This window comes from Salarias fasciatus, chromosome 16 (assembly GCF_902148845.1).
Source record: "Salarias fasciatus chromosome 16, fSalaFa1.1, whole genome shotgun sequence".
Taxonomy (NCBI): domain Eukaryota; kingdom Metazoa; phylum Chordata; class Actinopteri; order Blenniiformes; family Blenniidae; genus Salarias; species Salarias fasciatus.
The window spans coordinates 30,857,302-30,870,914 of record NC_043760.1 but is presented as its reverse complement, the minus strand read 5'-3'; the positions used below and the strand labels follow the sequence as shown (position 1 = coordinate 30,870,914).

General features: G+C 47.6%; 1 protein-coding gene across 1 annotated transcript; it reads left to right on the top strand.

The window, feature by feature from the left end:
* The first annotated feature begins 6 nt into the window (after nt 1-6).
* On the top strand, nt 7-11,633 carry tspan7 (tetraspanin 7). The gene is made up of 8 exons (XM_030111911.1): nt 7-128; nt 6,777-6,965; nt 7,236-7,310; nt 7,401-7,496; nt 8,100-8,255; nt 8,448-8,531; nt 8,620-8,705; nt 9,568-11,633. Exons 1-7 carry the CDS (start codon nt 63-65, stop codon nt 8,686-8,688), a joined length of 735 nt encoding a protein of 244 aa, XP_029967771.1. The 5' UTR covers nt 7-62; the 3' UTR covers nt 8,689-8,705; nt 9,568-11,633.
* Nucleotides 11,634-13,613: the final 1,980 nt, after the last annotated feature.

Genomic DNA, 13,613 nt, shown 5'->3' with positions numbered 1-13,613 from the left:
GAGAGATAGAGCGCACGCTTCAGTGTTTTTCCGCTGCCGCTATTCCCACACGTTGTTCCACAATGGAGACCAAACCGGTCATCACCTGCCTTAAAACCCTGCTGATCGTCTACTCCTTCGTGTTCTGGGTACGTACCCCCTCCTCTCTCTTACCCCCCCAACCCCCTCTCTCCCTCCTGTCTTTTCTTTTTTTTTTTTTTTTAATCTAAATGTGGAGCGACGGGAGTCCATCTCGACCCCCGCGCTCCGTGTTTTTGTTGTGCGTGATGAAGCAGTGCGCGGCCAGCATCACCGAGCGATGCTTCAGGCTCGAAGGCGCGGATCGGACCGCGATCGTCTATCGATTTCTGCCGCGTTGGATGTCCGTTTTCCAGCCGTGCAGCTTGCTTGTGTATAATAACAGTGATGATGATAATAAAAATGCGGGTTGCTTGTGGGCGTCTGCGTGCGCGCGGCGCGCGGCGCGCATCGCATCATGGTCGCTGTCAGATGCGAACATCTCGGTCCGATCAGACCTCCGTGCAGGGCCCCGGCGTCCGCGATCAGGCCCGATCCGAGCCGCTTTTCCCTCTGGACACACACTGTGCATTTCAGAGAGCCCTCCGCGGACAGGCCGATCCACCTCACTCAGACTGAACTGGATGTGTTTTTCACTCTCACACACACCGCTCGTTATTTACCACACCCCAAAATGAAATCCTGCACACTGACACCAAGCTGTTTACTGGATGCAATGGCCTCGCGCGTCTTTCTGTTCCCTAATATTTAGCATTTAGATGTGCCGTGCATTTAATTCATTTGCATACGTGTTGAAGTTATAGTGCATTTTTCCCGTTATATATAAATTATTGTATATTTTCATTTATATTACCGTGATTATTCTATGAGCATCTGGAAATCTTTGTCTGTCTATTTATGTATGATATTTTAGTATAAAATCTGTCTGTGTGGGTCACATTCACCTCAGCCAAAGTGTTGCAGTTTGAAGTTATGTTGACTTTTTCAGCCCTTCATGCATAAATTGAGACCGAAGCCGGTGTTGTGGTCCATCATGTAGCTGACGGACTGGAGACCTGAGCTTCACGCTCCCCTGCTCCTCGGACTTCTCTTCTGAAAAGAGATCCTATCGGTCATTGTTCCCTGAGCCTGCTGGAGACGGCCTGCGGCCATGACACCCTGCAGTTTTTAGGGTCACGGCCACGAGTGATCGGATTACCACGGGGGCTGCTGTCACCTTCACTTCTCGTGCCTCCTCCAGCTGATCCCTCAGATGTCGGTATTTCTTGGTTTCTTCTTTCAGCAGTGCTGTGGCCTGGGATTACTCCATAAAGGTTTTTATTCTTTCCTCTGTCCTGATGGACGTAGAAGCAGGTTGTTAGTTCGGTCTCTATTTGTCCACCTGCAGCCTTCCGTGGAGGTTTAGCGCCTCAGTCTCCCATGATGCCAGAGGAGGTTGTGATGACTGGCAGGACACAGGTGCTGGTGGTCCAGTTCTTCCCATTCAGCTGTCTTCCCAAGACGTGCTCAGGCTTAATGCTCTTCATGGGAACTTTTCATGGTTTCCATTTGCTCCCATGATCCCGTCGCTGTCCTCAACATCTGTCCTGTAAACATCTGGCGGTCTTACCCCTTCAGCTCTTCAGAGAGCTTGTAGCTCCGTCCCGGTATCGACGCTACTGAAGGGTAAATCCGGGGTCAGTGGAGGCCTTCGGGTCGGGCCTGAACACTTCCTGTCTGCCTCACTCATAATGGATGACCAGGAAACAGGAGTCACTCTGGTTCAGACGACGCCCGGGTTACAAACCAGTTGTTGGGAACTAAAGAGCAACCAGATGCTGAGAGGATGAGCTTGGATGAAGAGAAAATTCAGAATATTGACTTTGTAAATAACAACAAATCAGCCCTAGTAATGATTATCAATGTCACTGATGTTCTACTGTATCTACTGTTTTTTTCAAATAGGCACTTCTTATTTAAAGTTGAGTTTTTGTGTTGATTCCACATGTTTGGCTCCTGCATTTGGTTATTAATAATAATTTAAAAAAAACAATTACACACCTTTTTTAAAGTATAGTTTTATGCTGCTCATAAGAGATGCAGGAAAGCTTCACTCTCAAGAAGCTCCTCAGATTTTATTTCTCTCTGTTTTATTTCCTCATTCTACTGTAGGGAATTCATTACACTACCGCAGCTGATTTTTTTCCCTCTTCCTCGTTTCATAGCTGTGCTCTGCGGTTTGGTCGGCATATTTTTATCATCATTATTCCGTAAATTGTTTTATTGATTACCAAATTAGCGAGGAGCTGCAGATGATGTTTGAAAACGGTGATAAATGCTCAGCGCCTTCCAGAGACTCCTTCAAACCGCTTCTTTTAGCCCGACAGGCAACCCAAAACACAACCGTGTGCAGTGGTTCATCATGACAGATGAGCTCAATGCACAAATCCTAGCAACTGTGTGGCAAGAGCCAAAGAATTTAATCTATTTCTGCTTCATGATTTAAATGAAAATGTACAAAAATACAGTAAGACACGGAGGAGTCGAGCACACGATGGGATTTCTACACAGTGATTCTTCTGACGCAATGTTTCAGTCTAGATGGAAACAAGTCTGAAAACAAAAAGCTGGTTACGCAAATGAAAAAATGCTTCTTCATCAATAAGATTGTGAAGATTGCGTTGGTATTGAAGTCTCTGATTCTCTTCTAAAGTGGATTTGGTGATTTAATCTGTTGTTACATATTATGGCAGATTTTTACTGTAAACTCGACAAATAAATGATCCCTGTTGTTACAAAGGCTTGAATCCAACTGCTTTTAATACTCTGCCGGGCCTCATGTATCACTCCAGAGCCCAGTCAATACCTCCGGTGGACTTTCACTGAAGTCCTCTGCAGCTCGTCTTCACACCAAAACGAGTTATTATTACAACGCTGCGTTCGCAGTGCTGCTTGGTCTGAAGAAAAGCTTCTGCCTCGCTTTATTTAACACCGGCATCTTCGGATTTCACCCACTCCAGATGAATTTGGGGAGAAGTCACTTTGAGATGAGGAGTAAAATAATATTTCTCCTCGTCTTGTTTTCAGTGCTTTGGATTTTCTTCTCTATTTACTCTTTGATTAGCAGGTTTTTCTTCAAATATGATCTGACATCTATCCAGCAAGAAATAATAGGAATCGCTGATCACATATTAGTCAGGCTAAACACAAAAACGTGTGACTGAATGTCATTTTTAGCCGTAATTGAAGATTATTGAGGAGCTTCATTCTGCCTGGCGACAGCAAGGAAAACAATTGTTTAATAAAAGCAAACAGAAGGGCTTTATCTGTTTATAATGTGTTTGGCTAAAACTCTGCTTCCTAAGGAAGACTCTCCAGCTGTACGAAGTGAAAAGACATTTTAATATTTGGCCTTTAGCTACTGAAAGCTGTAAGTTAGTGGAGCAGAGCTGGAGCTGGGAGCGTGTCCTCGCCGCTCGCCCTGCGGTCTTGCTCTGCTGTCACCGATATGAACTTTTATATTTAGTCTGGATTGGATGGTCCTCTGGCTCGGCGGCGTCGGGTTTCAGGCGCCCGGAGTGCAGAAGTGTCTCGCGGCTCGGCGGGTCTGGGAGAGGCCGCCGGCACCGGGCGACCTCGGCGTCGGGCCTCGGCTCCACCGCCGGCGGATAGTGTGAGAAGCACGGGCTGGCAGGACGGCGGCATGCGGAGCAGGTGGCGGAGTCTGCGTTGTCTCCTCGCCAGCATATTTTGTCATCACACCTTCTGTTTCTTTATTAGGCCGGGGGAGGAAAGAGGGGGCTGGGGGGAGGGGGAGGGGCCGTCCGTTATAGACTCGGCGCTGTAACCAGGGTGGCCGGCCGGGCATTGGATTTCAAACAAAACGTGCGGGCGGTGGGTGGCCGGGAGAGGAGGAGGAGGCGGAGGAGGAGGAGGCTGTTTGGAATTCAGCAGCAGAAGTCTCAGAGCAGAGATGGTTCAGTCCTGCTCGCTGGGCCTGATTTCCCAGTTGCCTCCGATATTAACACTTAAAGCGGAGATGGTTCGATCCTTTATCTATCTGCAACAGAAAATCTGTGCCCGAGACGTTTTGTTTGTGATGCCTCAGGGCGAGAGCAGTGAGTGTGTCGTTATCTGGACGGATGAAACGACAGCATCCTGGATTTGACTGTGGACGGTTTGGATCAGGAGCCTCCTCTCATTACGTTCTGCTGGGCTGGAGCTGAAAAGGAGGCCGTCCCCCCCTTTCTTCTGGTCAACGTATCCCCTCCTCTGCTGGATTATACTCCTTCTTTTGAGGTTTTATTCTCGGACTGATTAATGATTAAAGCCACATTGTCAATATTTTAGAAGTCCCAGTAAAATAGGGCTGCCAACACACACACTGACAGTGAAATTTACATGATGAACGCTCAGCTCACACACAGAACCGACTCGGTTTCATGACAAGTAGCTGACTGTCTTCGTATTGGACTATAATATTTTTTTGCCCAAGTTGAAATTGCTTAATTATAATTGAATGTTGTTAAAAAGGAAAACATTTCATGTTACGCAGTAACATCAGAAATAAGCTGAAACCATCCCTGTAATTCTATAAACTGAGACGAGGAGTGCTCCGCTGCAGCGGGCCTTCTGTGTGTGATCCAGTGAAACAATGACCGCGGCTGCTTTATGGCAGAACTCGATTTTTATAATGATTTTTGCATCAATAAAGTGATGAAGTGTATTTATTTGTCAGGTATTTAATTTGGGGCATTAGCCCATAAAAGACGTTCATCCGTGAGCCAGCCGCAAACAGTATCTCACCGGAGCGCTAACTGTTGATCGATGATGATCCCGGTTTATCATCCCTCATGAGAAGCACATTAGAGTCTAGAGGAAGAAGAGACGGCAGAGATTCATTTCAGGAATTGCTAGGGAAAACCAAATCGGTTTCAATGTCGGGAAAAAAAGCATTATAGGTTAAATGTTTCTCTGATAGCTCTAACCTTTGATCATTTACTCTTCCGATCAATACTGTTTTTACGACCAACCTGAACAATCACTCATGTGGAAGGACTCAATGATGGACTCTGTAGTTCTTGTTTTAGTGACTTTCAGCTCTTTGTTTTGATTCAGCCGTCTGTCAGCTTGTGTCGGTGATGGAGCTCAGATTGAGCCACCGAGCTGGAAGTCCTGGTCCGTTCAGACCTGTTTCTCTGAAGTCGGTGAAGACGAAACACAGAACACGGACAGCATCAAATAATTAAAATTAGATTCATGGAAAGGCCAGAACTATGACCCTCCAGTCACTGTTGATGTTTTCCTGTCTGCCCGCTGTGGAGATGCTCATTTGAGATGGAGCGTTGGCTCAGTGTGACGGGGTCTGGAGTTCTCTGAGAAGGAGTTGACTCCGATAATCAGTTTCATGTTTTGATAAATAAGTTTAGCCTGACAATAATCCTGCTTCTGTTATATTAATATGCGTCTTTCATGTCTACATGAGGCGTCAGTCAACCTTCACAGGGTTGGAATTGTTGTAATGGGATGTAAAAAGTGAAAGAACGTAAAAAACTAATCACTGACCTGAGTCAGGAGAGAGTTTTGTGGAGGTTGTTTTCTGTCAGCCGAGACAAGTTTGAATGAGAAGTCTGATCAGTCAGCTTCAGTGATCTCAAGTCAACTTTAGAGATGTTTTTGACAAACAAATTCCAATTTCATGAATTTGAATTTGTTATTGCAAAAAAATAGTGTCAACTTTAACATTTCTGTGCCATACAGAACACAGAAACTTGGTATTGTCTTCTGTTGGTATGAAAACTCTTGTAGCTTCATTAAGAACAGCGGATAGATATGTTGGAACGGAGTGAATGGGAGCGCAGCCAGAGGCTGGGGATTTGTCATGGTGGAAACCTTTGTCCAGCGGTGATGAGCGCTCGCTGCCAACGGGGGCAAAGTGTAAATGCTGTTACTGCCATCATTAACCTGCTCAGCCAGGCCGCCTCAGATGAAGAAAGCCTTTTAATATTATCAATTACTTGTTTTCCTTTTCCAGACTTGTGGCTAGAACTGAACTGCAGAGAGCCGAGTGCGTCATTGTTATCAGTTTTGGAGGTTGGAGATATTCTTTGCCCCCCCCTCCTCCTCCTCTCGCCAGAGGGCCTGGCATCGGGAGGAAAAACAGCCTCGGCTTGGAAGGAAGGAGATTAGTATGATGAGTCGGCCCTCGCCGGAGTCAGATCATCAGCAGCCGTTCCACACCCCGCTCTCTTTCCGATGCCAGCAAGACATCCCCAGCTGAGACACACGCCGCCTCAGCTGCCTCGTACAACACGCTCTTTTATCCGCAGCCTTCATTTGAAATGCTAAGAGAGGCGCAACAGGAGGAAGCGTCTCGCCTCGGATCAAAGAGCGTCTTTGATTTGCCCTCTTTTCTCTCTCTCTCTCTCTCTGCTTGGCTGTGTGTGTGTGTGTGTGTGTGTGTGTGTGTGTGTGTGTGTGTGTGTGTGTGCAGGCATATTCATAGAGCAGGTGATCACCATCCCGTACTCCAGATAAATTTGTGTCTTCTGTCTTCCGTCTCCTCCTCCTTACTCTAATTGCTCTCCTTTCTTGTTCCACCTTGATCCTCCTCCTCCTCCTCCTCCCCCCTCGCCACGCCGCTAAAACACAACTATTGTAGTTCCGCAGGAGCGCGGAGATAAAGGCCCGTTCCCTGCTTTCATTCCGCTCCCTGTGCTTTCTCTCTCTCTCTCTCTCTCTCTTCACGTTCATCTGTCTCTCCACCCGCCGCCCCGCAGATAACAGGCGCCATCCTGCTGGCGGTGGGAGTATGGGGGAAGCTGATGCTGGGCCCGTACATCTCCCTGATCGCCGACAACTCCACCAACGCCCCGTACGTCCTCATCGGCACCGGGACCGTCATCATCGTCTTCGGCCTGTTCGGATGCTTCGCCACCTGCAGGGGGAGCCCATGGATGCTGAAGCTGGTGAGTGGGGGTAGCAGCAGCAGCAGGGGGGGAGTGGGTGGCGGTAGAGATGCTGGTCAGTTCGCCTGGGGTTCGGCAGCACCAGGAAATAATGGCTGACCTGTAGGGATGAGGCGTTCAGCCACCACCGTTAACGGTGGACAAGTGTGTGTGTGAGGATGTGCTACCGCAGGCAAATCATATTCAGCTCAGGCAGACTGTTCACATGCAAACTATGCAAATCTCTCTCTCTCTTTCTCTCTCTCTCTCTCTCTCTCTCTCTCTCTGTAGTACGCCATGTTTCTGTCGCTGGTCTTCCTGGCTGAGCTGGTGGCGGGGATCTCTGGGTTTGTCTTTCGCCACGAGGTCAGGAAACAAATCAAACACTGCGATCAGTCTATTTTTCCTAACAATGAAGCCACACACAAGTCAGCTGACATTCTCATTTGTTTACAGATCAAGGGAACCTTTCGCAGAACCTACACCGACGCAGTCCTGAACTACAACGCAGAGGACGAGGCGAGCCGCGCTGTGGACAACCTGCAGCACCGGGTGAGTCTCGAGTCCAGCCCGGAGAGAACCGCTCAGGAGCAACGGCTCTAAGTGATGAGGAGAACGGTTAGTTATGCCAGGAGCCGTACAGGAATGTCTCAGCAATTAGGTCTAACTGCTGCAGAGCGCAGAGGAGAGACTCTGACTGATTGCAGAGTCTTGATTGATGTGATGGAAGGACAGGAATATGGATGAGCCGGCTGAAAGGCGTCACCGGCGCCGGAGTCGAGGAGGGGAAGAGCCGCATCCATCTGACACCCAAATGACAGCTGACAGCCGGAGAGAAAGGAATGGGTTTAAATTCTGACACCGGCAAAGTGATCGGCTCGCAGGCTGGTTGGTTTAACTCCGGAAAGGAGCTCTCAGGCAGCGGACACCATCACTGTGCAGAGGCAAGGACGGAGAATTCAAATAGGAGACATTTTCCCCCGGTGAGCAGCAAAATAAATGAACAGATGAATAAAACTCTGGAATCCGGCTATGCGGAGACATGACTGAGCTTTGTAAAAACTAATGGCACATGGTGGCACAAATCTTAGAGATTCGGGTGACGGTGGTGGAGAGACGGCTCTCAGCTCTTCGTCTCTTCCTGTCTGCTTCCAGCTGCGCTGCTGCGGCGTCTATAACTACACCAGTTGGTTTGCCAGCGTGTATTACCCCTCTAACGGCATTCCTGCCAGCTGCTGCTTCAACTCCTCCGACTGCAACCCGGAAGACCTCCGCAACACAACTCTGGCCCCCAGCAAAGTCTACCACCAGGTCAGTGGTCGCCGCCGGCGCCCCGCCCCTCGAAGGCTCCCTTGGTGTTTATCATCTGACGCACCGGCTCTCTTCTCCACACACTAACACCTGCCTCAGATACTCTCCCAGATTCCAGTCTTACCCCTCGTTTGCACGTATCACAGCGTGTCCCTCCGCCCTCTGCACACTAACCTGCCGCCTGCCTTTCAGGGCTGCTTCGAGCTGGTCACTTCCTTCATGGAGACCAACATGGCCATCATCGCCGGGGTGACGTTTGGGATCGCCTTCTCTCAGGTACGCCTCGAAAACGGAGGCCGTATTGAAAGTTTTACCTCGCAGCCGGTCCCTGTGCTGAGAAGCTGTGATCTTTGATGTCTTCCAGCTGATTGGCATGTTGCTGGCGTGCTGTCTGTCCAGGATCATCACAGCCAATCAGTACGAGATGGTCTAGCTGATGTGATGTGGCAGGTGAGGAGGATTTCTCTCTACCTTTATGCCGTCTCGCTGTATCCGTGGTGAGAGAGCAGGCGGAGATCAGCGCAGGCCAGAGCGTAAAGCCGCCGGGAACTTCCGGCGCCGGCTGTTGTCCCTGCAGATAAAGTGCTGCAGCACAGCGGGTCGTAAAGCGGGTCCCACGTTCTGAATGCGACCGCTGAGTCAGGAGTCTAAAGAGGCTTGTGAGCGAGAGCGAGCATAATGAAGTCTTCCCCACAAGGGTTAGATGTGTCAGGAGTGTGTTTCAAGACCACAGCCGCCCATCCTTTGAAGGCTGCTCGCATCCATAAACAGTTTTCCCGGTGCAGGCGTTACCGAGCTCAGCCGCCCGACCCCGGTCTGCAGACGGTTTTAATCTTCCTCTCCTGATCCGAGGCTAATGTCACCTCTCTGCACCTTCCTCCTCCGCCGGGAGGGAAAACATGTAACACTCAGGTCTCAGCTTCACTATTCAGAGGAATCTATACATTTTGTGCCACTTTGCGTCTCTAGCAGATTTATTTAATCTTGTTTGATTCCTCCCTCGCTCAGCGCCGCCTTTCTTGTGCATCTCCGGCAGCTCGCTCGTCCTCATATCTCTGATTCATCTGTAAAGGCGTAAATGACGGTTGATGTCTGACTAAGAGTTACAGCCAAAAGCAGTTCAGTGCTATAGAATTGGTTTTCAATGCTGTGAGGGAGTTGAGGTATTTATTAAATATAAAGGAATTAAAATGTATTTGAACCAGTGAGTCTGTTGAGCCAGTTTACAGTAGAAATATTATGAGAGACTCAGGAGTCTGAACGTCTACCAGTGTTTCTTCTGTAACTCTGTGGCCCGTTTCTGTCTTTTCAGGGAGATGAAGAGAAGACGGGTTTTGTCACACGAACAGAGTAAATCTCCACGAAACGCCTGGATTGGAATTGGAATCGATCTCCCTCCGTCTCTCTGCCTGCGATCTCCTTAATGTAATATCTTAATGTACCTTACTGTAAAGCACCATTCCTTGACTCACCACAGCTGCATCAGAGCTTTCCACACCGCGCATCGTCTCGTCCCGGGTCGGTACGGCACACAGCGAGCAGAGCGGGCGGGCCGCAGCATGCTCCACCGAGCGTCGCTCCAAGACGGCCGCACACCTTTGTACAGAATAACACTACTGAAGCTTGAAAGTGTTACTTTGATAGGTTAGGCGTAGTTTCGCATTGGACTTTGCTATAGCGCTTCATTGTATATTCCTCTGGTTGTGACCGTTTAGTGAGCTGATTACGTGTCCTAATGCGGAGGATGTTTTTTTAGTTTATATCAAAAATATGGATCTGGTGAAGAAAACGAAGGGAAAAGTTGTTGTAGAGTATTTTTACCTGAAGATGAAGTATGATATTTTTTTGCTCCAAAATATTTAATTGAAGTAAACGACAGATGAAGGCTGAATATCAGTGAAAGATTTAATCTGAAATGAATGCACAGGGTGGTTCTGTGCTGTGAAGCTTTAAATATGGATCAGCTTCATACAGAACAGTTACAGTCAGTCAGTTCTACGGGAAAATCACAGCAACATGTGACCTTGAGCCTGAAGGCCTGATGACATCCACAGTAAAGCAATAAACTGTTTAATCGCAGCTCACAGCCCTCAGTCTCAGTTTGATAACAGACATTCTGTTTGTCGTGGAAAAGTTCAGGTTTGACAGAAGAAAAAAAATAAAGGAAACGGCGACTCGTTCAGCAGAGCTGATCGGTTTTCTGTCTCAGACTCTTTAGTTTTGAACGGCGCTTTCAGAGATCAGTTTTTTTTTTAAGATTACACATATCTGCTTTCCCTTCACAAGGTGATTGACTACTTTGATGAATTTATTCGACAGTGAAATCAGGCCTCCTCAGGGTCTTGCTGTGAGGAAGAGACGTTCAGTGTGCAGAAGGAAGCTGATCAACCAGCCAATAAGAACTGGACGGTACATTTTTTTTTTTAATCTCAGAGTCGAACTTGTTGATCTTCCGAGTTCTTCTTTTCAAAGAAAGACAGACACGCAGCATCTTTTGTTTTTAGCCTACTGCGTTCATATCCAGCCACAGGGATCACGACTTGTGTTCTCCTGGACTATAAAGCCAGCAGTCTGTTCCAGAGAGAGGTCAGGTCAGAGGTCAGGACTCAGCGTTCAGCCAGTATCTACCAGGTTCTGTGTCGTGCTTCGCCCCGCCGCCATCACCTCCATCTGTAGATATGTACTGCAAATGTAATTTATATGACGTAACGTTTCTCATCCTGACGCCCTCGGTGTTGTGTCGCGGTTTTGAATCCGCACTCTGTGCTGTTTAATCCGTATTCGTTTGATAGTTTATAGGAAGCTCGCACTGGAAAAATACTTGTGGCCGATGTTTCGTTGGGAGTAGAACACGCAACACGTAGCTGTTTCAGTTCAGCGGTATATTTATTCTAGTTTGGTCGGCAGGTTCACACTTCGCTTCCACCAAACCAGTTCCCCGTCTCTCTTTCAGGAGTGCGTGCGATTCTGTTCGTCTGTGACCGTGTGTGTGTGTGTGTGTGTGTGTGTGTGTGTGTTTGTGTGTGGGTGTGTGTGTGTGTGTGTGTGTGTGTGTGTGAGAGAGAGAGAGAGAGAGAGAGAGAGAGAGAGAGTTCCGGTTTGGTGGAACCTGTTGTCTTCAGTTTTGGTCAGTATTTCGTTGTGGCTTTTTAAAAAAAACTTTGCTTCTGAAGCTGTAAATTTATTTAGTGAATGTATGTTTTCCAATACTCTGAAAACTTATTTTACCTTCTCTAACAGATAATGTCCTGTAAATACTACATTGTAATACCATCCCGCTTACACATGGGGTCACTAGACACTCGAGAAGCACCATGCTGTCTACTATCGACTAACTCACCATCAGTGGTCTTATTATCAATAAATATACTGAATAACTCTGTTGTTCGGGGTGTTTTTTTCTGCTGGTGTTGATTTTGGACTGAAAATAACTTGTAATTTATTTAATTCAAATATATTTTTGTGCTCTTTTATCCATTTTCAGATATTTTCACAGGACCGTTTCTGACATTAAGACCTTGTGAGGGACTTGCTTTATGAAACAAACACTGTATTATCTTTGGAAAACTTTCTGAAGTGATTGTCTGTGATTTAAGTCGGGACCAGGTGTGATATGTTTAACCTCAGGAGTTCATAAAGGTCACATTCATGGCTGACCTCAAATTATATAGTGATAAATGCTATAAAAGCTAATTATGTTTCATTTTTCAAAACTCAAAATGCCTTATGTTAAGTAGATGAAACACATTAGATAAAAGTGAAAAGTTTGGATGATTTCTGAATTCAGTTTCCCACCACCACCACCACCAACAACAACAACAACAGTTCCCATTGACAGTTTTCTTTTGACAAAGTGTCTTTGACAGTCCGATATTAGATCTGAAACACTTCCTTGATGATAGTTGAATGTATGAGACGGAGGGGCTCCTCGGACAGGGAGGTTTTGAGATATCTGGTGGAGGGCTCCACCAACCTGCCAACGAAGAATGAGACGGAGTCTTCATCAGCTCCCAAATACAAAGAATTTAAAGAAAACTGAACATTCCCTAATCATAACTAGAGTCTGAATAAAATAATCAGTTTATAAAAAATAAAATTAAAGAGAACCTCAAGCTGGGGGTTAATATGAACAATAACTAAAGAAAAAGAATAAACATGCAGTGGCCATGTCTCTGGGGGGAGGAGGGGTGTTTCTCATATACGCCCTTCTCCAGATGGAGAACCACGAGCAGCAGTAGGTGGAGCTGCTCGTTATTAAATAATCAGCAGGGGGTGAAGGAGGCGAGAATAATGAAGAGGGGGATTTAATAAGTGCCTCATGGTCGACCTGGACTCTGGACTCTCTCTGTGTCACGAAAGAAGCAAACATCATTCACAGTTATCAGGAAAACAATAATAAAAATGATGAAATGTAATTGTTTTAATGGCAAAAGTGTGCGTGTTTCACAGAGAGAACAGACGCACCAACGATGTTTTTTATTTTTTATTTTTTTTTATTCCATCCTCATCCACATGATGGCGCTTGGGTATCGGTGGAAAACGGAACTCCGAGGACGTTGAAAAAAAGGAAAACGCGGAGAGGAAACCGCATTCGTGGGAGCATCGCGCGCACACACATCTCCCGTCCGTCTCTCCCGGTCCTCCTCCTCCTCCTCCTCCTCCTCCTCCTCCTCCGCCGCCGCTGCTGCGGGCTGCATCGGAAACAAGGCAGGAAAACAGAGGACGGAGATGGAGGAAGGGGGGGGAGGGATGGAGGATGGAGGGAGGACGGAGGGAGGAGGGGGCGGAGAGACGCCGCGCCGGCCGACAGACGGGGCTCGCTCCGATCTCGTTACGCAAATTACCGGCAGAGTGACGCGGCAGTGGGTCCGCTAATGGAGCGTGCGTGCCTCTGGCTCGTGCGCCCTGCCTCGACCGCGCCTCCGCCTCCTGACTGCACATAATGGGTTATAGGCTAGAGGGAGGCATTCACCGGGGAAGCGCTATTACTCACGCAGACACACAAACCGGAGTCCGGCGCGCGCAGACACGTTCGTGCGCAGCCAGTCTAATTACGGAGAGGCGAATCCGGTCCGCGCTTCTGTTTTTTTCACGTTTTATTCTCTCACATTCAAAAGGCGAAGCCTTTAGACAGCCCCGGACTGGTTTTTTGCACAGATTTAGAGAGATTTGATGGTGAAAGCGGGTCGTTTTATAAAGCTTCCTCCGGGATGAGCGCGTGATTCCTCAAAGACATTAACCGCCAGACTCTCCTGCAATTTGCATTTTGTGCGTCTTTTATTCCCACCGGAGCCATAAATAACCCACGTCTGAAGAGGAGTGGTCATTCCGGGATCCGTCCTGCATGCTCTTATATCA

What these genes read in the sequence shown, in the direction of transcription:
- tspan7 (XM_030111911.1), top strand. Translation starts at nt 63, where the DNA reads ATGGAGACCAAACCGGTCATCACCTGCCTTAAAACCCTGCTGATCGTC. An exon ending in CCAGCAAAGTCTACCACCAG is followed by an intron (nt 8,256 to 8,447) that starts GTCAGTGGTCGC and finishes CCTGCCTTTCAG; the next exon opens with GGCTGCTTCGAGCTGGTCAC. An exon ending in TTGGGATCGCCTTCTCTCAG is followed by an intron (nt 8,532 to 8,619) that starts GTACGCCTCGAA and finishes GATGTCTTCCAG; the next exon opens with CTGATTGGCATGTTGCTGGC.